The sequence below is a fragment of the Podarcis filfolensis genome, assembly GCF_964270895.1.
Source record: "Podarcis filfolensis genome assembly, chromosome: 4".
NCBI lineage: Eukaryota > Metazoa > Chordata > Lepidosauria > Squamata > Lacertidae > Podarcis > Podarcis filfolensis.
In genome coordinates this window covers 9,161,540-9,184,526 of record NC_139607.1, presented here as the reverse complement: position 1 = coordinate 9,184,526, position 22,987 = coordinate 9,161,540, and the positions used below count along the sequence as shown (strand labels likewise).

General features: G+C 43.3%; 1 protein-coding gene across 5 annotated transcripts in view; it reads left to right on the top strand.

The window, feature by feature from the left end:
• The window catches only part of KLF12 (KLF transcription factor 12), a 231,328-nt gene that overhangs the window by 178,020 nt on the left and 30,321 nt on the right, over positions 1-22,987 (top strand). For all 5 annotated transcript variants that reach the window (XM_083610928.1, XM_083610926.1, XM_083610927.1 and 2 more), the window contains one exon: positions 21,045-21,202. In XM_083610928.1, the coding sequence (XP_083467054.1) occupies positions 21,045-21,202 (158 nt within the window). The remainder of the gene's footprint in view (positions 1-21,044; positions 21,203-22,987) is intronic.

Sequence of the window (22,987 nt, the reverse complement as noted above, 5' to 3'; positions counted from 1 at the left end):
TCCTTCCACCATGGCAGTAGTAAGTCCTTATTAGTTGTGCAGCTGGTTTCCTGGGGCAGCTAGGATGTTATTCCCTCAGACAGCAAGGCGAGAAAGCCTATGTGTGTAAAAGCTGGATGGGTGGCTCCTGGAAGGATTTGCATGAGGGGGTGGCAGTGATGGTTGGGAATTAACCCTCTCAGCCATTGTGGGGATGGGGAGGAGATGCTGCTACTTGCGTCTCTCAGGCAAAGACTAAAGGTACCGTCTCTTGCAAATGTTTCATTTCTCTCTGCCATTTCCTCCCTTTTTAGCTCCTGCACGAAATGGCTCGGTCACTCAGCAATCATCTGTTTTTGCGCTTCCCTTGGCACGCGCGTGTTTTGGTGGTGGGGTGTAGCTGGAGTTGAGGCTGGCTCTCTCATTTCTAGCTGATTCTGTCATTTCCGTTAGGCCTCAGTTTGAACGGATGCCAAAACCAACAGGTGATCCCCCTAGCAGCAAAACAGCAGGAAGTAGGCCACGCATGCATGAGACAGTTCACCAGAGGGGCTGTCTGGCTCGTCTCCATCTCTCTGCATAATTAACACACACAGCCCCCCCCTCCCCACATACTGAGAAGAAAATCTGTGCAGAGCAGCTCAGCTGCAGCAGACACCAAACAGCCACTGGAGAAGAATATAGATAAAGGGAATGGCAGGGAGAGGGCGAACAGTTGAAGTGCAGAGATGCACTGCGGTCTTCAAGGGAAACGGTAGTTGGTCCTTTTAAGGAGGTGGAACCAAATTCTATTAGCTGCTGCAGAATAGCATCTGCTCAATTACCCATTATGGATATTTAAAAAGGAGGGGGGGAAAAGAATTGCAGAGAGTACTCGTACTCAAATCACATTATTAAAATTGGTTTAATACTATGAAACAATTCATTTCAGGCCAATTCATTTGTTTTGTTGCTGGGGTGTTTTAATTCAGGGCCTTGGCTAGTTATCTGGCTCTCACTAACTACATGTGCTCATCTAATATTAGAATGAAGAACAAATACTTCAGAATATCTAGCCTCATAGCTAGAGATACGGGTCCCTGTTCAGCAGTTCAACACTGATCCACCTGACCGGCTATATTTTCCCACTTCCCTATCTCTTACGACTTAGCTTACTCAAGAGATGAACACATATTTTAAAACAAAAGCTAAGCCTAGAAGCCAGTTTTACAATTCTGCAGTGCTTTTATATGTGTGTGTATGTCACACATGTGCGTATGAGTGAGATCAGCATGAATGGAATTAGTAAATACATGCAATACATGTGTATCTGTGCGTATGAGCAACTGTGTGATAAGGGGGCAATGTGCACATTTTTTTGTGTCTTTTGTGGTGGGGTAAATAGGTGAATTGGTTGTATAAATGGGAACAGCAAATGACGCTGGTCTAGAGGAACATTCCTATCCCATCTGTCATCATGACATTCGTTTTTGTAATGTGCACAAATTTATATAGTCACTGAGCAAAACCTGCAAGAGAGCAGTAGTTTAGTGAATGATAACTGCCCAGATTCCTTGCTCTTAATTTACAGAATTGACGTGGCCTGGCATTCAGCTGCAGATAGGAAAACATACTGAAACCATCTTCTGGATTTCAGTATATAACTCTTGGGCTCAACAAACTTGCACCTTGAAATTAAGGACACTGCTTTGCATGTTGGAATCAATGACTTCAGTGCCGTTTTATTGATGCTAAACACTGATCAGAGCTCCTCCCCCCCTTTCACCCATAGGTAGGCAATGTTCCTATTTCCTGCCTTCTTAAAAACTCTCACGTGATGAGAGTATTCTTAGGGAATCAGCAGGAATTGTGAGAGAATCCAAGGATGTCCATATTTAAATGAATCGCTTCATTTTTTTCAAAAAAATGGGGTATAGCGATATGAATCACTTATATGGTAATACCGATTTGAGTCTTCCCGTGTATACAGACCAAAACCACACCACTGATGCATGAGAGAAAAGCACCAGAAAACTCTGGGTTAACCTGAGGTACACTTAAAAATATCTGAAGACCAAGACACCTCACATTGGGGGTGAGGGCTCAAAACAGCCCCATAATTATTCACTGGCATGGAATGCTAAGACACACTAGGGGAGCTGTTGACATTTGGAATGTGGGTTAGGGCAGATATATTTTGCAGCCCTCATCCAAAACAGGAGATTCATAAAAAAAACCTCTGGTGGGCATCAAAACAAAAGTGGTGGCTGGCTCCAGTGTCATTAACAGTCTTCAATAGTGGTGTGCTGGATGAGCCAGGAACTCTCTCCCCAGTGTAACCACCACCCAGCTGAAATTTCTATAGGTAGACTCTAAGTTGGCTGACTCTCCCCTGTTGCGCATGTGCAGTATGTTTTTGACTGCATAAGCGAAAGCAGAGAAGGACTCAAATTGGCATTGGAAAGAATACCATTGCCATGTGGACTACAGGGTGAAACTTAATTTTTGCAGATTTCTTCAATGAGGGGGTCTTAAAATACATATTTTGCAGGGTGGGGAATCAGATCTGCTATTATTTTTGTGATTGGACAACATTTAGCTTGACAAGTCTACGTTTGATTAAGCCTCAAATAAACTGCTCTCAGAAAACCAAAGGCTTTTCATTTTACCTTCTGAGAGTGTCAGCACATATAAAAGATGTATAATATATCAATACAGGTGATAATATGAATACATAATATAACTGCAAGTACTTGGCAATCATTTTTAATGATCTCTATGCAATTTTACACACATTTTATTTACCACTAGATTTTATTAATTCAACCAAAATATCTTTTGAATTCCCAAGTTGTGTTACAACTTTCTACCACCCCTCATTTTTGGAATTTGAAAATTGGAAAAGTCAATATGGCCTCTGCTGTGGAGGGCTTCTTTTCAAACTTTCAGCCATTCCATTTCACCGCCCTTCCCCACTGTTTCCTTCCCTGTCCCAAGCGATACCCCAGTTATTTATGTGTTTGCTACACTTTTAGATGAAAAGTTAACCTTAGATCTGTTTCAAACTGGTATCATTTTACTTTGAAAAGGCATTTAAAGGTAGTTTCTGTAAAGTATTCATCCCAGCGGGTTAATCTGTATCAAATGGCTTGTGTTGAGAACACAGTCGCAATATATAATTAGGTAGAATTTTGAGTGGAAATATTAGAGCAGTTATTAGAAGCGGTGAAGTGCAACATCACTGATTAGGATATAAAGAACAGTTGTGGAATGAGATTTCTTTGTCAGGGCAGTTGGCAACAGAGAGACTAGCGGGCAATACGATAAGAATTCCTGGGGTTGCAAGTAGTGATTGTAAATCTGAGCAAACAAAGGTCACAAAAACTGACCGCTTGTTCCTTATTGTTTTCTTTGTATGAATGGGAGCTCTTCAAATAAGATACGTTAAACAGAGGTGCACCAAATATCTTGCACACCCTCAATACCTCACCAAACTAATGGCCTTAATTTTGCTCCCCTCCATTCAGACTCTTCTCTGCACCATTTTCCTTTCTCTTTGCCCTCAAAAGAAAGTCAATTAATCCACATTGTTTTGGGTACAAGCCACTGTGGAACCATCGTGAGAATTAAATGGAATTAAATGACAGAAATTATGAACGAACGAGGTTTCAGCCCTGTGAGGGCAAAGAAGGAAAACCATGGCATTCATTAGGGACAGTCGTTAGGCCATATATAAAATGTTTGCCACACTTCATCTCCTGCTTCCAGTTCTGGAATTAAAAGTATAGGATTTTCAGTATAGCCAGCTATGCGTGTGCTAATGGTGGCATGGGGAAATGAAGTCCCATCCCTTCACTCCAAACATGGCCTTAGATTGGCCCATCGAGCCTTAAAATCCAAGGTTATTTTGGAGAACACTGATTCATTGACCTGGTTTGCATGTAACACCAAGCCAAACCATGGATTAGTGTGAGGGTTCCCAGAATAGAGGTCATAGCCTTTTTGCTCCTCTTCCAGCCCCATGGTACTGCTGAGAGCTAAGCCAGGGTTTAGCTTAGTGTGTCAGCTGAAGCCAGGCTCAATGGTTTGTCTCCTCCAGATAAACCATGGTTAGTAAGCCATGGTTAGTAAGCTGCAAGGATGCTTCTTGCCCAGAGATGGAAAGACAGCAAGATACCTATTAGGGTGGACTAGCAGATGAAATTATTGGACTATGCAGAGATAACAAGATTAACCAGGGAGATCAAAAATCAGGATGATCAAAACTTCAACAAGGAATGGAATAAATATATAATGTACTTGAAAGACCACTGTAAACACTTGAACTCTTTGGCAGGATTTAAATAACTCTTGCAATGACACGTAGACTTTCGATACAATGGAGGATGATAAATTAGACAGATTCACAATATGCCGTTTAAAAAGTTAGTTAAAGAACCTACGGAGGGGAGGAGGGAAGTCTTGAGATTCGGAAGAATCTTGGGTAAAGTTTAACATTTGTGATAATACTATTTGTGTGAATGAATTTGTAGAAATCCAATAAAAATTACCGTATTTTTTGCTCCATAAGACACACCAGATCATAAGGCGCACCTAGTTTTGGGAGGAGGAAAACAAGAAAAAATTATTCTGAATCCCAGAAGCCAGAACAGCAAGATACCGTGTGGGATACCGTGTGGCTGTTCTGGCTTCTGGGATAACCGCGCCAAGCCTCTTCAGGGCAGCGGGATGAAGGCTCCCCCTGCTCGAAGAGGCTGCGCACGGCTAAGGCAGAAGCCAGGACAGGCACGTCGCTGAAGGGGCGCTGCACAGTTCTCCCTCTATGAGAGGGAGAACTGCGCAGCGCCCCTTCAGCGAACCTGGAGAAGGCAGAAGGAGACCCTTCTGTTCCTCCGGTGACTTCGCAGGACAGGCGCTGCGCAGAGAGGGAGAGCTGTGCAGCGCCCCTTCAGCGAAGCAGGAGGAGGAACAGAAGGGGCTCCGTTCCTCTTCCCGCTTCGCTGAAGGGGCGCTGCGCAGCTCTGCCTCTCTGCGCAGTGCCATTCGCTCCATAAGACGCACTCACATTTCCCCCTACTTTTTAGGAGGAAAAAAGTGTGTCTTATGGAGTGAAAAATACGGTACTTCCACACACACACAAAAAAAAAAAAGGAAAGAAGAAAGAAACATTGGCTTGGAATGAGACAAACCATGGTTTGCCCAGGTTTGGGTGACATAGTAGGACAAACCCTGACTTGGCTCACAGCAACATGAGGACCATATGAAGCATATATGCATAAAACAGAGGCTGCTTTCACCTCAGCTCAGACAGAGGTGACATCGTTGGTTGCTTAAAGCAGGTGAAAGTGACAAATACATCAGGCTAGTGATGTATGGAAGTGAGATGAGAGCTGGACCATAAAGAAGGCTGATCGCCGAAGAATTGATGCTTTTGAATTATGGTGCTGGAGGAGACTCTTGAGAGTCCCATGGACTGCAAGAAGAACAAACCTCTCCATTCTGAAGGAAATCAGCCCTGAGTGCTCACTGGAAGGACAGATCGTGAAGCTGAGGCTCCAATACTTTGGCCACCTCATGAGAAGAGAAGACTCCCTGGAAAAGACCCTGATGTTGGGAAAGATGGAGGGCACAAGGAGAAGGGGACGACAGAGGACGAGATGGTGGGACAGTGTTCTCGAAGCTACCAGCATGAGTCTGACCAAACTGCGGGAGGCATTGGAAGACAGGAGTGCCTGGCATGCTCTCGTTCATGGGGTCACGAAGAGTCAGACACGACTAAACAACAACAACATCTCAGGCTATGCTTGGGGAGACCTGGGTTCAGATCCCCGCTCTGCCAGGATGTTCCCTGAATATAAATCCCCTGCCTCACAGGTGGTGGTAAAATGGTACAACCCAATGCATGTCACTTTGAGCTCCTTGGAGAATGGCTGGGCTGTCACTGTGAAAAGTCCATAAATATTGCAAAAATAACATTTACTGGACCTACGGAGGCAAAAGAGGCAGGGAGAGAACTGTGTGGGTGTGCATACAAACAATACCAGGCAAAACAGGGACATTTTTAATTTTTTTATTATTAAAAGGATTGTATTGCGCTTCAGTGGTGCTCACAATCACCAAAGGTCAGCAACAGTCAAGGCTAAATTGCTTGAACACAAAGGTAATAGAATTATCTCATTACACTGATCACCCATTTTCATTGCTAATCCAGTGTAGTTTAACTTTGCCCTCACCCCATCTTGCTAGCTCTCCCTGCAATAGCTGCAGCAAAAGACAGGCTGACTGACTGGCTGGCTCCTGCGATTCAAAGGTGCAAAAGAAAACGGATTGGCTGCTAGGCCCATTTTTAGGCCTTCCTTGAACCAGATGTAACTGGAGAAAAGTGAAAACTGGCTCTAATTCTCTTGCAGACCACAGAATTTAGAATGGAGAGCACATTTAAGAAACACATCAAAATTCCCGTCGTGCTCAGACGATGCCACCTAGTTTTGGTATTGACCCAAGAACATAGGCTGAGAAGACTTTCTCTTTGAGAAAAAGGCAAGCAACATTGCTGTGTTGTGTAATATTTAGCCATTACTTTGTATTACGCCATGGCAAGTCATTGTTTGGTCGTCTCCCATAATATAATCTCAGGGCTGGTTCATACTTTCTTAAGCATTGGCAGCCAGGTAGCACACATACCGTAAGACAGACATGTCCAAGGCGTCAATCACAATCGACTCGTCAATCCTGCAATGGATTCTGGTCGATCCCAACCAAGGCCTGGGGCACCTCCTCCCGCCTCCCTCTCCCATGGCCACTGGGCACCCTCAGAGCGCGCACAGCCACAGCTGGAGCAACTCCACAGGCAGCATGGCAGCAAGCGCTCTGGCTGGCACTTTCGCGGCCGCGATGCCAAGCCAGCTGGCCGGCCCCGGAAAGGCGCGAGGCACCTGCCACCACCCCCTGCAAGCCATAGCTTGCCGTAGCGAGTGCAGGCTGCACCGCCCAGTCAGCTGAGGCGCCCACCTTTCCATCTCCAGCCTAGCTGCGTTTACTCGAAAGTAAGCCACTGCCCCCCCTCCCCACGTAGCTCTTCGTCTGGTAAAGGGGGAATTGGACATTTCAGGGTGCATTGGCTTCCTGTGCGCCAAGGGCCCTGGGAGAGGGCTTTTGTGAGGGTAATAATTTGTTCTTATTTTTATCATCATCATAATTTATTATTTATACCCCGCCCATCTGGCTGGGTATCCCCAGCCACAGATAATATGTTTAAGCTGAAGAATGACAATGGGAGAGTGTGGTAGATCACTGACCGTTTTTGATATTGGATGGTAGATCTCACCCTGCTGGAACTCGGACATGGCTGACGTAAGAGATGCACAACTGTGGGTGGAGATAAATATTCTAAATTTGAATGTTCTGTTTGAATACACGTTTTGCTCATTGCAAGGCTTTTGTTTTCTGGACAGGGAAACATCCCAGTTCTACTACACTTAGAACAGGGGTCAGCAACATTTTTCAGCCATGGGCCAGTCCACCGTCCCTCAGATCATGTGGTGGGCCGGACTGTATTTTGAAGGGGGGGGAGAACGAATTCCTAGGCCCCACAAATAACCCAGAGATGCATTTTAAATAAAAGCACACATTCTACTCATGGAAAAACACGCTGATTCCCGGACTGTCTGCGGGCCGGATTGAGAAGGTGATTGAGCTGCACCCGGCCCACAGGCTTTAGGTTGCGTACCCCAGACTTAGAATGTATGCCTGTTGCTCCCTTTGTTGAAACGCACTCACTCCTTAGCAGCAGTTTGTATGAGGAGGGCCATTGACAAATGTGCTACCTCCCTCACCCAAATCACCACCAGAGGCTGGGAATCCCTATGTGATCATATCACCTCGTATGTTACTTTCTCCACAAGTCTACACTCATGGGATTGGTTTTAGTTGTCCTTTCCCGAACCTCTTCCAGCTCTACAATATATTTGTGATTACAGTCACACCATAGATCTGTATAACGGCATTATGATAGCTGCAATTTTATTTAAAATGTCTTTCCTGATGAGCCCTAACATGAAATTTACAATATTCACAACTTCCACACACTCAGTCAACACTTTCATGGAGCTATCTGTATCTCGTTCCTGGTCAATTCCCTGGCAGTTCAGACCACATATGCATATATGTGAAATTGGATTATTATTATTTTTTACCTCATCGCTTTTGACTTGCTAACATCATATCACAGTTGCCATTTTTGCTGCCAGTTCTCCCAGTTAGGAGAGGTGTTTGTGGAGCTCTGTGGAATCCCTTTTTGTGGTAGCCGCCATGAGCAATTTGGCACCTGTAAAGGGTTAACTGGCACTGGATCAGTTTTCCTGGAAGTAGATAAGGAAGATCTCCCTCCATCCGTGTTTTTGAAAAAGCTTGTTTTAAAAAGCCTCCTGTTAGAAATATTTGAGTCAACAATTATGGCCCGTTAGTGCATAGTTCCCTTTGCATGGAAATAATTTAGTATACTGGGTCTATCTAAAAGACTCTATTGTCTAGAGGCAGTTTCCTTGCCGTATGATGATGGCATTCTTGCGCCAGAGGAATATTTCCCTTGATGAGGAAGGAGCGCTGTCTTGAGTCAGGTATTCAAGGTTTGCTTTGTGAAGTCTGAGAAAACCAGCCTTAAGAGTTTCTCTGTCTGCAGCTTTTAAGATAGGAACCCTAATTATAGTGCTTCATCTATATAGAATTAGAGAATTTTTGTGCTTAAAATGGTACCTTCCTTAATAAACATACATTTTATTCAGTAGTTTCTGTCCCTGCAGAATGTTCAGATTTCTTTCCAAATCAACAAGCCTTGTCTAAATGCTGAACACCTTAGATTTGATATACTGCAGGTGAGGACAGATAATAGATAGTAAATCCACTTGTATATAACAAAGAATATATATGTTGATAGACACCTGTCACAACAACTGACTGCTAAATCTTGCGGTCGGCTGCCTTTGGCTTGGTAGTTGATACTTTTGATTTATTAGTTTTGGCTGTTAGCGTAATTCTGCACGTCAGTTGCTTCTGATGTTTAAATATATTTTCGCAAAATCTTATTGGCAATTTCTTCTAACCTTCATCACATTAATAAACATGTGACTAACCCACAGAGAATAATGAGGATATAAGCTTGTGTCAAGGAATGCCCCGATGTATGCTTTGTAACGCATACAGTTTATTTATTTCATTAAAAAAAATATATTCCCCTTGGTTGTAAAATTTAATTAAAAAAAACTCAAAAGGGTTTTGTTTGAATGTCGCTAGAACTTTTAATGAGGGGTACTAAAACTTCGCTAACTAAAATCAACTTTTTAAGTCAATGTGAGTTTGTAATGTTGGATTGGTTCACACATGCATGTGTGACCATCGCTTGACAGCTCATCGCGGAATATGTGAAATTAACTTCACTGATCAGGAGATGTGAAGTGAATAGTTAGTTTCTTGTGCTTGTTCTCTGACTTTTCCATCTGCATACAAGCCATCATTTGATGCAATGCAGCCGTGGAGAGCATATGGCCCTGCATATGTCGATGGACTACAACTTTTATAGGTTCAAATTTACCACCTCTGATTTAATGTAAGTAAATAGCCCTTACATTCAGTAGCTTTGCCATTCCCTGTTACATGCATTATTCTTGGACAGCTGTCAATCTTAGATGCTTGAATCAGCCTTGCAGTTGATAGGAAATCATGGATTTGATAATAAATCCGGAACTTCATTTTCCAGTTCATTTTAGGTTTCCCCTTTTCTAGTCATTCTCTGACTTGGAGTAATAGCCATGAATAATATTTGTGACAGTTAACAGCTGCTCTCTAGTTGGGACTTAAGGCCTTATTAACATAAGAAAAAGGGAGTAAATAGAATGTTGTTCTGTCATAATTTGTTTAAATACAGTGTGCATATGTATACCATATGCATATGCTATAACGCCATGCTGAAACGCAAAATTCCAAGCTTCTGTTAAGATCACTTCTATTACTTATTTTGCTTTTGTGGAATTGCAGTATAGAATACATTATTATTATTATTATTATTATTATTATTATTATTATTATTTAAATTTATATACCGCCCTTCGTCCGAAGATCTCAGGGCGGTTCACAAGATAAAAATACAAGATAGAAGCACAAATAAATACCTAGAACAAAAACAAAACAATACCCCCACATCCCTATTTGATCCGACCATGTTTCTGCCACTATCTGAACAATCCAGGGCAAATCTACAAATTACACTTGCACACACACAATTTTGACCATCATTCCCAGGTTTCCTTTTGAGTAGCTGTGCTTACCATATGCCATTCCTTTCCAACAAAGTAAAACCAGAGTTCTCGTGGTTTTGTGCCATGTGTCAACTTTCGCCTTTGTGTCAAATCTAAGCAAGTCCGCTTGGTTTTCTTCTCCAGCGTTTTATTTATTCTAAGCAAAGCGTACAGTTTCATTTCAGTCTAGATTCAGCATCTTAACACCAGGTCCTCACTGATCCTCTTAGGCCCCTTGTTTATTATTTGTTTCCTCCTGTTGTATGGTTGTGTGTGTATGTGTGTGTGTGTTTTAAAATCCTTTGTCTACCTACTCCAGGGCTTTATGTGTTGGGGATAAAGAATTCTTCTGAGTGATCCTTAACAAGTCAACTGATAGCAAAAGGGAATGAATGTTCATTTTCCCTTCCCTCTCCAGGCTTTTAATCCTCACTTGGTTTCCACCCATCAAAGCATCTTTCTGCTTATGCGCAGGGATAGTCCAGTTCCTATTAGCAAAAAAAGCGCTGCAGTAATTTTTCCTCCCCTGTGCAGGTCAGTGAGGTCTGTATCTTGTGGAGAAAGCAGGAAGTATGGAATTACCTTCAAGAAGGAAGAACAAAGGCCAAAGAATTTATTACAGCTAGACAAATTTAAGGCTCTGGTGCCACCTAGAGCCAAGAAGTAATATTAACAAATTAAGAATACTGTTTGCAATCCCCACCCAACTGTGTGTACAGTGGTACCTCGGGTTAAGTACTTAATTCGTTCCGGAGGTCCGTACTTAACCTGAAACTGTTCTTAACCTGAAGCACCATTTTAGCTAATGGGGCCTCCCGCTGCTGCCGTGCCGCCGGAGCACGATTTCTGTTTTCATCCTGAAGCAAAGTTCTTAACCTGAAGCACTATTTCTGGGTTAGCTGAGTCTGTAACCTGAAGCGTATGTAACCTGAAGCGTATGTAACCCGAGGTACCACTGTATATGTACTTGCAACTCAGGGTAACTCTTCATGCAGCCAGTGGTGGACTGTGGCCCACAAAATCATGGATATCTGGTCCCATTGCCTTTAATTATGAAATGTAAAGTTGGAAAACTTCTCATTAATGGGCACCATTGCATCTTATTTTCCTGCAGAACCGTTTCAGTTTTCAGAGCACAGAAGGGACAACAAAATGATATTAAGCATTTTTTTTAAAATGTTTTCTAAAGTTGAAGGTATTGGCACATTTCCTATATTTTTTTTTTATAATGATATTTTATTCAAATTTCCAATACAGATTACAAAAGTAATAAAATAATAAAAAAACCAACAATAAAGAATACAGAATAAAAGAAAAAATAATAGAAAGGACAGTAAAAAGAGGGGGAAAAATAAGTCCATCTTTCAATTTCTTACTTTTCACTTACTTGTTTCCCTGACCTCCTCGCACCTCCCTTTTTTGTATTCCATTTCGAATGGTTAATTCAGCAAATCCTTTCCCTCTTAGTTTTTATCTTGGTTCTTTGTCTTAAGATATTATAGCCTTATATTTTCATCTATTAACAAGCCATTTTTACATACTCCTTTTTAACATTGTTACTAAAACCACTTCATTTCATTCCGACATCATTTTAACATTCATTGATTTTACAATGTTTCTGTAAATAGTCCTTAAATTTCTTCCAGTCTTCTTCCACCGACTCTTCTCCCTGGTTCCGGATTCTGCCAGTCATTTCCGCCAATTCCATATAGTCCATCACTTTCATCTGCCATTCTTCCAGAGTGGGTAACTCTTGTGTCTTCCAATACTTTGCAATAAGTATTCTTGCTGTTGTTGTGGCGTACATAAAAAATGTTCTATCCTTCTTTAACACCAATTGGCCGACCATGCCCAGGAGAAAGGCCTCTGGTTTCTTCAAGAAGGTATATTTAAATACCTTTTTCATTTCATTATATATCATCTCCCAGAAGGCCTTAATCCTTGGGCACGTCCACCAAAGGTGAAAGAATGTACCTTCAGTCTCTTTACATTTCCAACATTTATTATCGGGCAAGTGATAGATTTTTGCAAGCTTGACTGGGGTCATGTACCACCTGTATATCATTTTCATAATATTCTCTCTTAAGGCATTGCATGCCGTGAACTTCATACCTGTGGTCCACAACTGTTCCCAGTCAGCAAACATAATGTTATGTCCAACATCTTGTGCCCATTTAATCATAGCAGATTTAACCGTTTCATCCTGCGTGTTCCATTTCAGCAGCAAGTTGTACATTCTTGAAAGTATCTTAGTTTTGGGATCTAACAGTTCTGTTTCCAATTTTGATTTTTCCACCTGGAAGCCAATCGTTTCCTATATTTTTTATTTAAGTCCAACACCAACAGGAACCTTGTGAACTATGTTTCCCATGGGTCCGAGCATCCCTGGGTGTTGCCAACAGAAGTTAGTGGGGGCACTCTTGAAAGCCTCCCCTTATCTCCAAGGGTGTAAAGAACTTAGTTGAAAGAGGATCAAGAAAGCCCCTTTGCGTAAGCACAGCCCACACTGTTTTTTGGATCCAAGCCAACAACTCTGTGTTCAGTGACAGAGAGACAGAATAAATTCTAAAAATTAAGAAAGCAGAGGTTATACAGGATAAAGAGTAAATGTGTTTTCCTGTCCCCTGGGAGAGACGTTATCTCTTACAAAGAGCAGAAAATCTATGGGGCCCTGCAGTGCAGCATTGGCAAAGTTTGATTTGAAAACGATTTAATTCCATTGCATTCTCTTCCCTGTGGCAGAATATCATATCATATATCCCTCTAGCTTATATTCTTGATCATAGCTTAAGCTGTGCAACAGTGGAATTTTTCAAACTGCAAAACCCACGGTACAGAATCTCCTGAATTAAATTTATCGCATTAGTGATACACACACAGAAAGAGAGAGGCAGAATATAATTATGAGCGTGTTAAAGTTCTGAATTCCATTTTTTCTGCTCCAGCTTTGTTTTAACTCTCATGATAACGGTTGCCTATGATGCCAAAGAAAGGTTTTAATCATGTTTAAACACACATTAGTTGATCATAAGAGTCATTAATGGAGTTGATTGCAATCCCATCTTGGCGGAAAGGTGGGGTATAAATATATTAAATAAATAAGTGGTCAGAATCCTGTGTCCTCTTGGGCTCTGACTACGCATTATTCTTGAATGTGTGTCATGAAGCCTCATCTGCCTGCTTCCTTGCTGCAAGTTGGACCAGAAAAGAGTAGAAGGGAAAGTTGGGTGCTTATTTCTTTTCCTTCTCTACTGCTTTGCTTCTCAATTCACAGTGTCCCCATCCTCCGTTCCTCATATGTTCCAGACATATGTGTTTATTCTCATGCATATGTATCTGGGATCCCACAGGAGGAGAAAGCAACCAGAGATAATTTATTGCAACAGAAGATTTGTGAGCTGAGTTCAAATTTTAGAGCCCCTTCTTCTGTGGTCACAACTTCACTCTGAAGTGTCCCATCTCAATGCTGTCTCATGACACTCGTTCAGAAGAAATCGATGAAAGTTCATTCACAGAGAACACCATTGCTGTGATCTGGAGGCTGAGTCAGATTTGTGAGTCAGTGTATCCTAGGAGGGAAGGTCAAGACAGGTGGGGAATTGCGGTTAGGGTTTCCATAGTCAGGAAAAGTAGAGAGAGTAGAAGGTCCTGGACTTGGGTGGACCTGACCCACAAAACTTGTTTGGAGTATTTGGCCTCTCAAAAGGCTATTCCAGAGTCCAGTCAGAGAGCCAGGAAGTGAAGTTTGAGCAATATAAATCTGGTACAAGGGAATATTATTTTTTAATCTTCTGGGGCACATACCCTCCAACATTTCTCTGATGAAAATAGGGATGTCCCATTCCATAATGATAGTTTTACTATTTACACCCCACACATCTTACTGTGTTACTTACGTTTCCGAGCACAATTCAAAGTGTTGGTGCTGACCTTTGAAGCCCTAAACGGCCTCGGCCCAGTATACCTGAAGGAGCGTCTCCACCCCCATCATTCTGCCCAGACACTGAGGTCCAGCTCCGAGGGTCTTCCAGCAGTTCCCTCCCTGTGAGAAGTGAGGTTGCAGGGAACCAGGCAGAGGGCCTTCTCAGTGGTGGCGCCCAACCTGTGGAACACCCTCCCACCAGATGTCAAAGAGGAAAACAACTACCAGACTTTTAGAAGACATCTGAAGGCAGCCCTGTTTAGGGAAGCTTTTAATGTGTGATGGTTTACTGTATTTTAATGTTTTGTTGGGCGGGGTATAAATAATAATAATAATTATTATCATCATCATCATCATCATTATTACTGGGTTGCCCCAGCCACTCTGGGCAGCTTCCAACATGTATAAATACACAATAAAACATTAAAAAACAAAAAAACCATTTCCGTATACAGGATTGCCTTCAGACGGCCCTGGGGTTGGGTAACTCCAAACCCTCCAACATTTCTCCAATGAAAATAGGGACATCCTAAGGAAAATGGGACATTCTGGGATCAAATCAGAAACCGGGACGGCTTCACTAAATCAGGGGCATCCCTGGAAAATATCCAGATTATCCAGAATCTTAAAAGAGTGGAGAGGTGGCTTGAAACGTCCTACAAAAGACATTATTACCCAATTGTCCCTCAGGGCTTCCTGCAGCTGCTCCAAATGAAATTGAAAGGAGCCTTCCTGTGGGAGGAGAGTCCAGGTACATTTTTTGCCAGACGTAAATCAAAGCGCCCAAGGTCCTTTTGAGGTGGCTTTTATATGAAACCAAGAAAGGTTCCCAATAACAGTTTACTCTGCCTTATTTATATTTCCCTCATCGTGTAATAAAAAGAGAGCAAATTATTTATGCCCTGATTAAGAGCAAGATAGTTAACTCATAATTCCTGTGCTGCTTCATAAATTAAGCCTTCATTGCAAACGAAGCACGGTTAATCATCATCATGAGACAGAGAAAAGCCAGCCGTTTTGGATTCTGCTGAGAGCTGCCTCTGCATCTGCCAGGACTGCTCCAAAAATTTTGTTGTCTGATGCGGACCAAAAAATGGTGCATGCACACACCTGCCAAACTGAAGCGTGTAATATTTTAGCCTATTTGAATCCCTGGGGCAGAAAATCTCACAACTCTCTCCTCTCGGGCAATGAAATATCAATAATAATAAGTTAAACAATCAACACTTTGCAGCTATCCTGATCCCTAAAATCAGTCAGTCATGTCTTTACTCCTCTCTTTCATAGCCAAACCAGAATGAAGAGAAACGATCCACGTTTCTCCAGCTTGGATAATGTAAATAGGACACCAAATAATAACTTTTGGCACAAAATTTAGATTACTTTGATGCAGAATGTTGATTGATTTTTTTTTAAGCCCACAAAACATACAGGGACCTTTCTCTATGAGTTGTTTGTGGCCTAAATACTCTTTTTAAAGCAACGTTTCCTTTGCCCGGCCACATGTGGGTAGGTGTAAAATCAGCACAGGTGACCAGGTAAAGTGGCTGTTTTCAAGCCTGCCCTTTAGCTTACCCAATTAGCTGGTCTTTCTTTTATTGCCAGCCACAACCCTTTTGCATTTTGCCTCTCAGCCCTTCCTGGTGTGTGTTCTGCTATGACCTGAAGTTGCATTAGTGGTTAGTCTGTTTGGCCAAAGCTCGCTCCTGAGAGTTCTGTAAGGCGAAATAGGGGCAGCATCTATTAGGAAGTGCTTTGGGTGTTGTGAAATCCTGCCTTTGCCCAGGGTTGACTACCTAACCCTTGATATGTTTTTTCAGCTTGGTGGTTCTGTTCCCTGCTCCACTGCAGTACATGAAATTATCGAACCAAGTCTAGGGTTCCAGCTTCGTCGTTCCAGGGTTCTATGATCTTGGAGGCAAACCAGGGGTGATAATAAATTCTCCGTAGTTTGGAGAATTTGGAACCTTGGCTGTATGTCTACTATGCCTAAAAACAAGCTTTTATTTCAGTGCTGTGCTATTGTGGCACATAGATCAGTAAGAATTTTTACCTTGTGGTGTACCTTGCTCAGTATATCAAAATCAATGAACACAATGTTATGGGAGTAAGTAGGATGTTATTGCAATTGCAGATATAGGCTTTTGCCTGTGATTACCCAGCACCAGACAAAGGTGGACTGCCTTTTCCTCCCTGTTGGTCAACTCATTTTTAGGCATAGTAGACCTATAGCCAAGGTTACAAATTCTCCAAACTAAGGCTGTGTCATTTATTATCACCCACTCCAGGAGTGACCAACCAGGAGAAAGAGGCAGCCCGCCCGGGCGTAGGCAGGGAGGCCGACAGAGCCCAATAAGTTCCAGTTGAGCTCCTTCTCGAGCTCAGATTGCCTACGCCTTTGCCATCTGCAGGCAATCTGAGCTGGGATTACATCATTGCTCCCTGGCCACCACAATGTATTGCCAGCTCAAAAGGTCTGAAATCGGTACCTCGATCTGAACCAGTGTCAGACAATATTGCACAGCTCTACCTGTTACAAGGGATGTGGGTGGTGCTGTGGGTTAAACCACAGAGCCTAGGACTTGTCGATCAGAAGGTCAGCGGTTCGAATCCCCGCAATGGTGTGAGCTCCCGTTGTTCGGTCCCTGCTCCTGCCAACCTAGCAGTTTGAAAGCACGTCAAAGTGCAAGTAGATAAATAGGTACCGCTCCAGCGGGAAGGTAAACGGCGTTTCCGTGCGCTGCTCTGGTTCGCCAGAAGCGGCTTAGTCATGCTGGCCACATGACCCAGAAGCTGTACGCCGGCTCCCTCAGCCAATAAAGCGAGATGAGCGCCGCAACCCCATAGTCGTCCGTGACTGGACCTAATGGTCAGGGGTCCCTTTACCTTTACCTACCTGTTATTCCTTCAGCTTCCAACACCTCCTCTTCCAAGGCTTCTACCTCTTCTCCCTCTGACTACTCACTGTTGTCCCACCACCACTCCTGAGTGGTCTGAGCCTTCTTCCCCTGGAGATTTTCCAGCTGGTATCTCCCACCATTCCTCTGCGTCCAGCCAGTCCATGACACCAGGCAATACTGAGCTTAATGGACCAATAGGTCTGATTCAGTATAAGGCAGCTTCTGATGATCTTACGTTCCAAGGGGTTCAGGATCGGTTGTGGGGCACAGGCAGCATCTATCTCACTGCCTAGTGGCAGGGTTGGCTCAAGGGAGGTCCTCTGACCACAGCCCCCCGGGAGGCTTTTGGGGGGTTGCAGGTAACTGCCGTAGGGAGGAGAGGACGAGGAAACCTTGCTTTCCGTGAACCACCTTATCTTTGACAGAAAGGGAAAGATCACATTGACAGTCTGTTTGAAGCCACTTTTGGGTTGCTCGTTTTGAAGATCTCTCACTCCACCTAGCGGCTAAATGCACACCTTCAGTTTTGCGAGAAAGCCATTTATTCGTTTAGGGTGGCAACTGCAAAACGCTGTGCCCAGGCACACTAGTATGCCATTAGAAGGGCTAAGGGGTGTATTCAGCGTGTTGCGGGAAGACCACTGTGTTGAATGGAGTTATGAATAAGAGCATAGTGAAGCATTGCTCCATCCCTGAGCCAGTATTTGGGCAGTGACATCATTATGGAGGGAGACACTGCAGTTCATAGAATCATAGAGTTGGAAGAGATCCCAAAGGGTCATTAAGTCCAAACCCCTTGCAATGCAGAAATCTCAACACACAGTCCCCCGTCCAGTTTGAAACCATACCGGATCCTGCTTAGCTTTTGCAAGTGTGCTAGCAGTTTTACTGCTGAACCTCCCTGGCACGATATGTCAGTGGCACCAACCCCTGCCACAGCTGTCAGACACAGGGGCCGCAGCCTAGGAAGCAGTTCCATCCTTGAGTCCCAGCTGATAGGACAAGGGGAAGTGGAGGGTGCTATCCTGGTGTTGCAAAGAAGAAATATCTACATCTGTTGTGACCGTCATAGTGAGTTCTACTTCTGATGTTAGTCCGGAAACAAGTTATGCCCTAGGCATCAAATGATTTGGGGAACCTAGTCTCTAGACATAATCACCTTTTATGTAGACCCCTTTAACATTAGAAAGGTGTTAAATGTATCACAGTGCATACCAAAGATAACAATTTTAGATAACCTAATACTTGTGGATATAAAAGTTATTCTGTCTTGGTTTGTCCCAGTAAAGCATAAATGGTTACCACATTTCTAGTATACTAACTTGTAGAGTTGATCTCGCCCAGCCTGATTTGTTGCTAAGCTACAGGTTTGCTTATTGATGTTATATTTCAAACTTCCTCCATCACTCCTTCACTGATACGTTCTCATTTTTCTCCTGGGCTTTTATTTCTTTATTTTTACAACTTAACGTTTTGGCAGCAAACAAAAATGCTCCACTACTTCTCCGTAGCCCTTTCTAATTCACCCTTTCCGTATTGTGAATAACATCTAATAATTTGACTGTGTTTAATTCAAACCACTGTGGGAAAGGAAGGGCAGCCCTGGGCTGCTTCCTGTTCGGCTAGATTGTGTGCCCCCTTTCAGCAATATTATATGAATGGCATTTATCATTAGCTACACTGAAAAGGACAGGAGAAGCAGGGGCTGTAACACAGTGATCGCGTAGTAGCTGCGTGAGATAGCGCTGCAAAAAAAGGAAAAGGTAATAACTATAAAGCGAATTATCAGATATCATATGCAGTAACGCTATCTAAAGTTGCCAAGGGGAGAAATCACTCATAAACAGAAAGCATTCCCCAAGGTTAGTAACTCTTTAACTCATGCAAGGAACAAATGAATTGATCAAACTGACAAATTTGATTAGAATAAGGCTGGAAATATTGGGAAATCGCATGGCTTCTGCTGAAACCAACAGGACTCGCTTCCCTCCTCCTCTTCCTCATTTTTTCCCTTAGTTCCTAGCAAATGAAAACAAGCGGTGGCAACCCACTGCCATTTAGGAACTCACTTGTCTTTTTTGAAACTTTTACTCTACCTATTTTTCTTAAGAAATTCAAGGTGGTGAACAGTGAACTGACAGCTGTGATTAAAAAATAGCCACCACTGAAGTGGAGCAGCAGCTGGGGTACCCTCAGTGCCATGACATCACCATATTTCATCCAGATGTGATCCCACCCACTGGCTCCCCCCCCCAGCACTGAACAGGATGCGTCAAAGAGAACCATTGGTGTTTCCAACTGTGAGGAAGCCTACCGCTTAGTGGGTAGATGTTTGCGGGTGGAGTCAGCAACATTGCGCAGGGTCATCGGGCACAATCCTGTCCCCTTTTTCGTGCTTCTGGTGCAGAGATGGGAAAGGCTTGTGGCCCTCCAGATTTTGTAGGACTACAGTTCACATTATCTGTGTCCACTGGCCACGCTGGCTAGGATTTATTAGAGTTCTTTCTTTATTATTATGGAGGGAACGGGTGGCGCTGTGGTCTAAACCACTGAGCCTCTTGGGCTTGCCGATCAGAAGGTCAGCGGTTCAAATCCACGCGATGGGGTGAGCTCCCGTTGCTCTGTCCCAGCTCCTGCCAACCTAGCATGCCAGTGCAAGTAGATAACTAGGTACCACTGTGGCGGGAAGGTAAACGCCATTTCTGTACGCTCAGGCACTCGTCCCATTGCACCAGAAGTGGTTTAGTCATGACCTGGAAAGCTGTCTGTGGACAAATGCCAGTTCCCTCGTCCTGAAAGCGAGATAAGCGCCGCACCCCATAGTCACCTTTGACTAGACTTAACCATTCCGGGGTCCTTTACCTTTTACCTTATTATTTACATTTGATCCTTCCGCCTGAAGAAACCTGGGGTGGCAAACACATTCACAATTCAGAAACGAAACAACCCAAAACAATTAATGACATTTTAAAAGCAGTTTCAATTAAAGCATTATTTCAGCTAGTCCAGAAGGCAACAGGTTCTCTGCCCCTGAATTCGTGTTTGCATGGAAGGAGCACATGAAGACTGATCTGCTTCTAGCTTTAGTATAATCCGATTTGTCATTTCGACAAAATTCATTTGTTATTTGCATGAATCAACCACTTACTAATCCCTTAACTAAGGGAGAAGAGAGAGAAGTGTCTTAGAACTAGTGAAATAGTTCTTGTTTGAATCTTACATGACTAGGCATGAACAAGATTCTTGCATGAACAGGCATGTAGTATCAGATATTATTTCCTTTTAAGGAGCTGGCTGTCCCCCCCCCCCCCGTTTTCCTTTATATCTTACATCGCTTTCACTCATAAAATATTGTATCTCTGGAAACCCTACAGCTAATTGGAAAATGATGTTTTCTTACCCATCTTTTCTCAAAATAGAATGGCCTGAGTATTTGAGCTTAACTACTGGGTTTATATTAGCCATCCGTCTCGGCTATTAAATGCTCACCCAGATTTTAAAATATGGTGTTGCTTGAAGGGGGAAAAGAAATCCATGCATTGGTTTATCTTGTGAGCAGCCTCCAGAGCAGGCCTGCATAACTTGTGATCTGTTGAGCCGAACTCAGTTCACCAGCCAATGTGATACCCTTCCTAACCCTGTTTTTGCAGTCCCAGGTAGATAGCAGAAACAGGTTACGGGTAGCTGGTACACTAAGCTTGATTCCATGGGTCACATGTTGTGCAAGGCTACTGTGGGAAAAGGGAGTTTCTAGCCACACAAAAATAAGTGTCCTATCTCGTTGAACTTTACGAACAGAGATATGGTAAGGGAAAAAAGGTTGTGTTTTGAAACCAGTCTTTAACTATCAACATTTCGGAGATAATTCCTGTGATTTTCAATTAAAGAACGAAAGCTCTTGAATTCTGCCATTATTTGCAGCAAAGGGCACAGGCGGCCATTAACCTGCTGCTTTTTTCTTCTGCCTCGCAGTTCAATTTCGCCGTTTAGTATTGAGAGCACAAGGCGCCAGAGAAGGTCCGAATCGCCTGACTCTAGAAAGCGTCGCATCCACAGATGTGATTTTGAAGGGTGCAACAAGGTGTACACGAAAAGCTCCCACCTGAAGGCTCACCGAAGGACACACACAGGTAAGGGTTTTGCCAAAGGTTTTCGCTGGATGGACAGTGTGAGCAGCAGTGTCTCTCAGCGGGCACGTTCTATTTTTGACATGATGAAAGTGCACAGTAAACATGAATGAGCTTTCACCACCGTGTAATAAACAATAATTATTTTCAACATATAGCCTTGGGGGTTATTAAGTTTCCCAGCATCATGTGATTTTACAGTCAGAGGTTTTCCTTCCATGTGGGCACACCTCTGTTGTTCCTGCTCTTTCTCAGTTAAGGTCAAACTCTGAAAAATCAGAAGTATTATTTTTGCCCTAGGCCCTCCAGATGTTTTGAGACTACAGTTCCCATCATCCCTGACCACTGGTCCTGCTAGCTAGGGATCATGGGAGTTGTAGGCCAAAAACATCTGGAGGGCCGAGGCCGAGGAAGCCTGCTTTAGATCATTAGGGGAAGAGAAGGTAGGGTATAACTGTGAATGGGGGAGGAATTAATTCAGTTTTCATTTTAATGTGAACCTATCTGATTCACATTTCCTAAACCAGTATGTGATCTGAAATGAGGCCATCCTTCAAAATTTGTAGTTCTCAAAGTTTTGCAATGTAGTTCTCCAACCACAATGAAAAACATACAGAATAAATGGCTTATATTAGGGGGAAATACACACAAATATGCTTGTATTGGTGAAAATAAGCAGCTATCGTATTTTTAAAAGACATCTGAAGGCAGCCCTGTTTAGGGAAGTGTTTAATATTTAATGCTGTATTGCTTTTAACACTCGATTGGGAGCCGCCCAGAGTGGCTGGGGAAACTCAGCCAGATGGGTGGGGTATAAATAATAAATTATTATTATTATATAAATAATGTACAAAAATGCATTATGTTAAGGAAAATGAGTACAACTTTCCTTTCTTTAAAAATTGAAAACTGATGTGGAAATAGGGAGAACTGGAAAAAGAAGCAACGGGAACTGTCAGATTAATCCATCACTACCTATAACGAAGCAAATGTTTTGTCTCGCTATCTTCAGAGGACCTGGATAAAAGTCCTGAACTTCCATCTGAGCAAAACAAGAGGAGAATATGTATGGAGCTGGGTAGGGGAAAAAAAAATCAGGTTTCCAGCTGATTAAAGTTACTGTCAAAATAGAAGCCCCTTACGCAAAGGGAGTCTGAGCAATGAAAGAGAAGCAGGGGCCGACTTTGACATCAATGCTCAACACATGAATGTTGGAGGCAGGGATGCTTCCATTTGAACCCATAGCCCCCTTCACATATGTGCCATCTGGTGGGTGCAAACCAAACTCTAGCAAGCAAATGCTCATAAACGCGCCTCTTCCGGACGCTTGTGTCCTTTGTTCTGAATGCCTCTTTAACCAACGCTTCGCCTTTCCCATTTTTGGCCTCAGGGATCCCAAAAGCGTTCTCTTGCCTGCTGGGGAGGAGCCCCTGTTCCTCTGCCACAGACCCCTGCCCAGTCTGTTGCAGAGGTTCCTGTGGAGCATTCTAGGCCACCCTCTTCGTTCAGGCAGGTCACAGCCTCTTGGGCTTCAGGGTAGCCGCGCCTGAACTGAGAGTGAACCTTCAGACCACACCCAGCATTGCCCTGTGGCTGCACACTTAGGGGAGGGTAAGTGGTGGGTAAGCTGCCTTTCAGCAAAGGTTGCCCCTGATCACCCACGACAAGCTTTCCCAGGAACCCCAAGGCCACTTGGAACAGACCTTGGAAACCGAGGGTAGAAGGCACAAGGCCAAGAAGTGGTGCATGCTCTCAGCATCTCTCCCTGGTGGTTTGCCACACCCGACT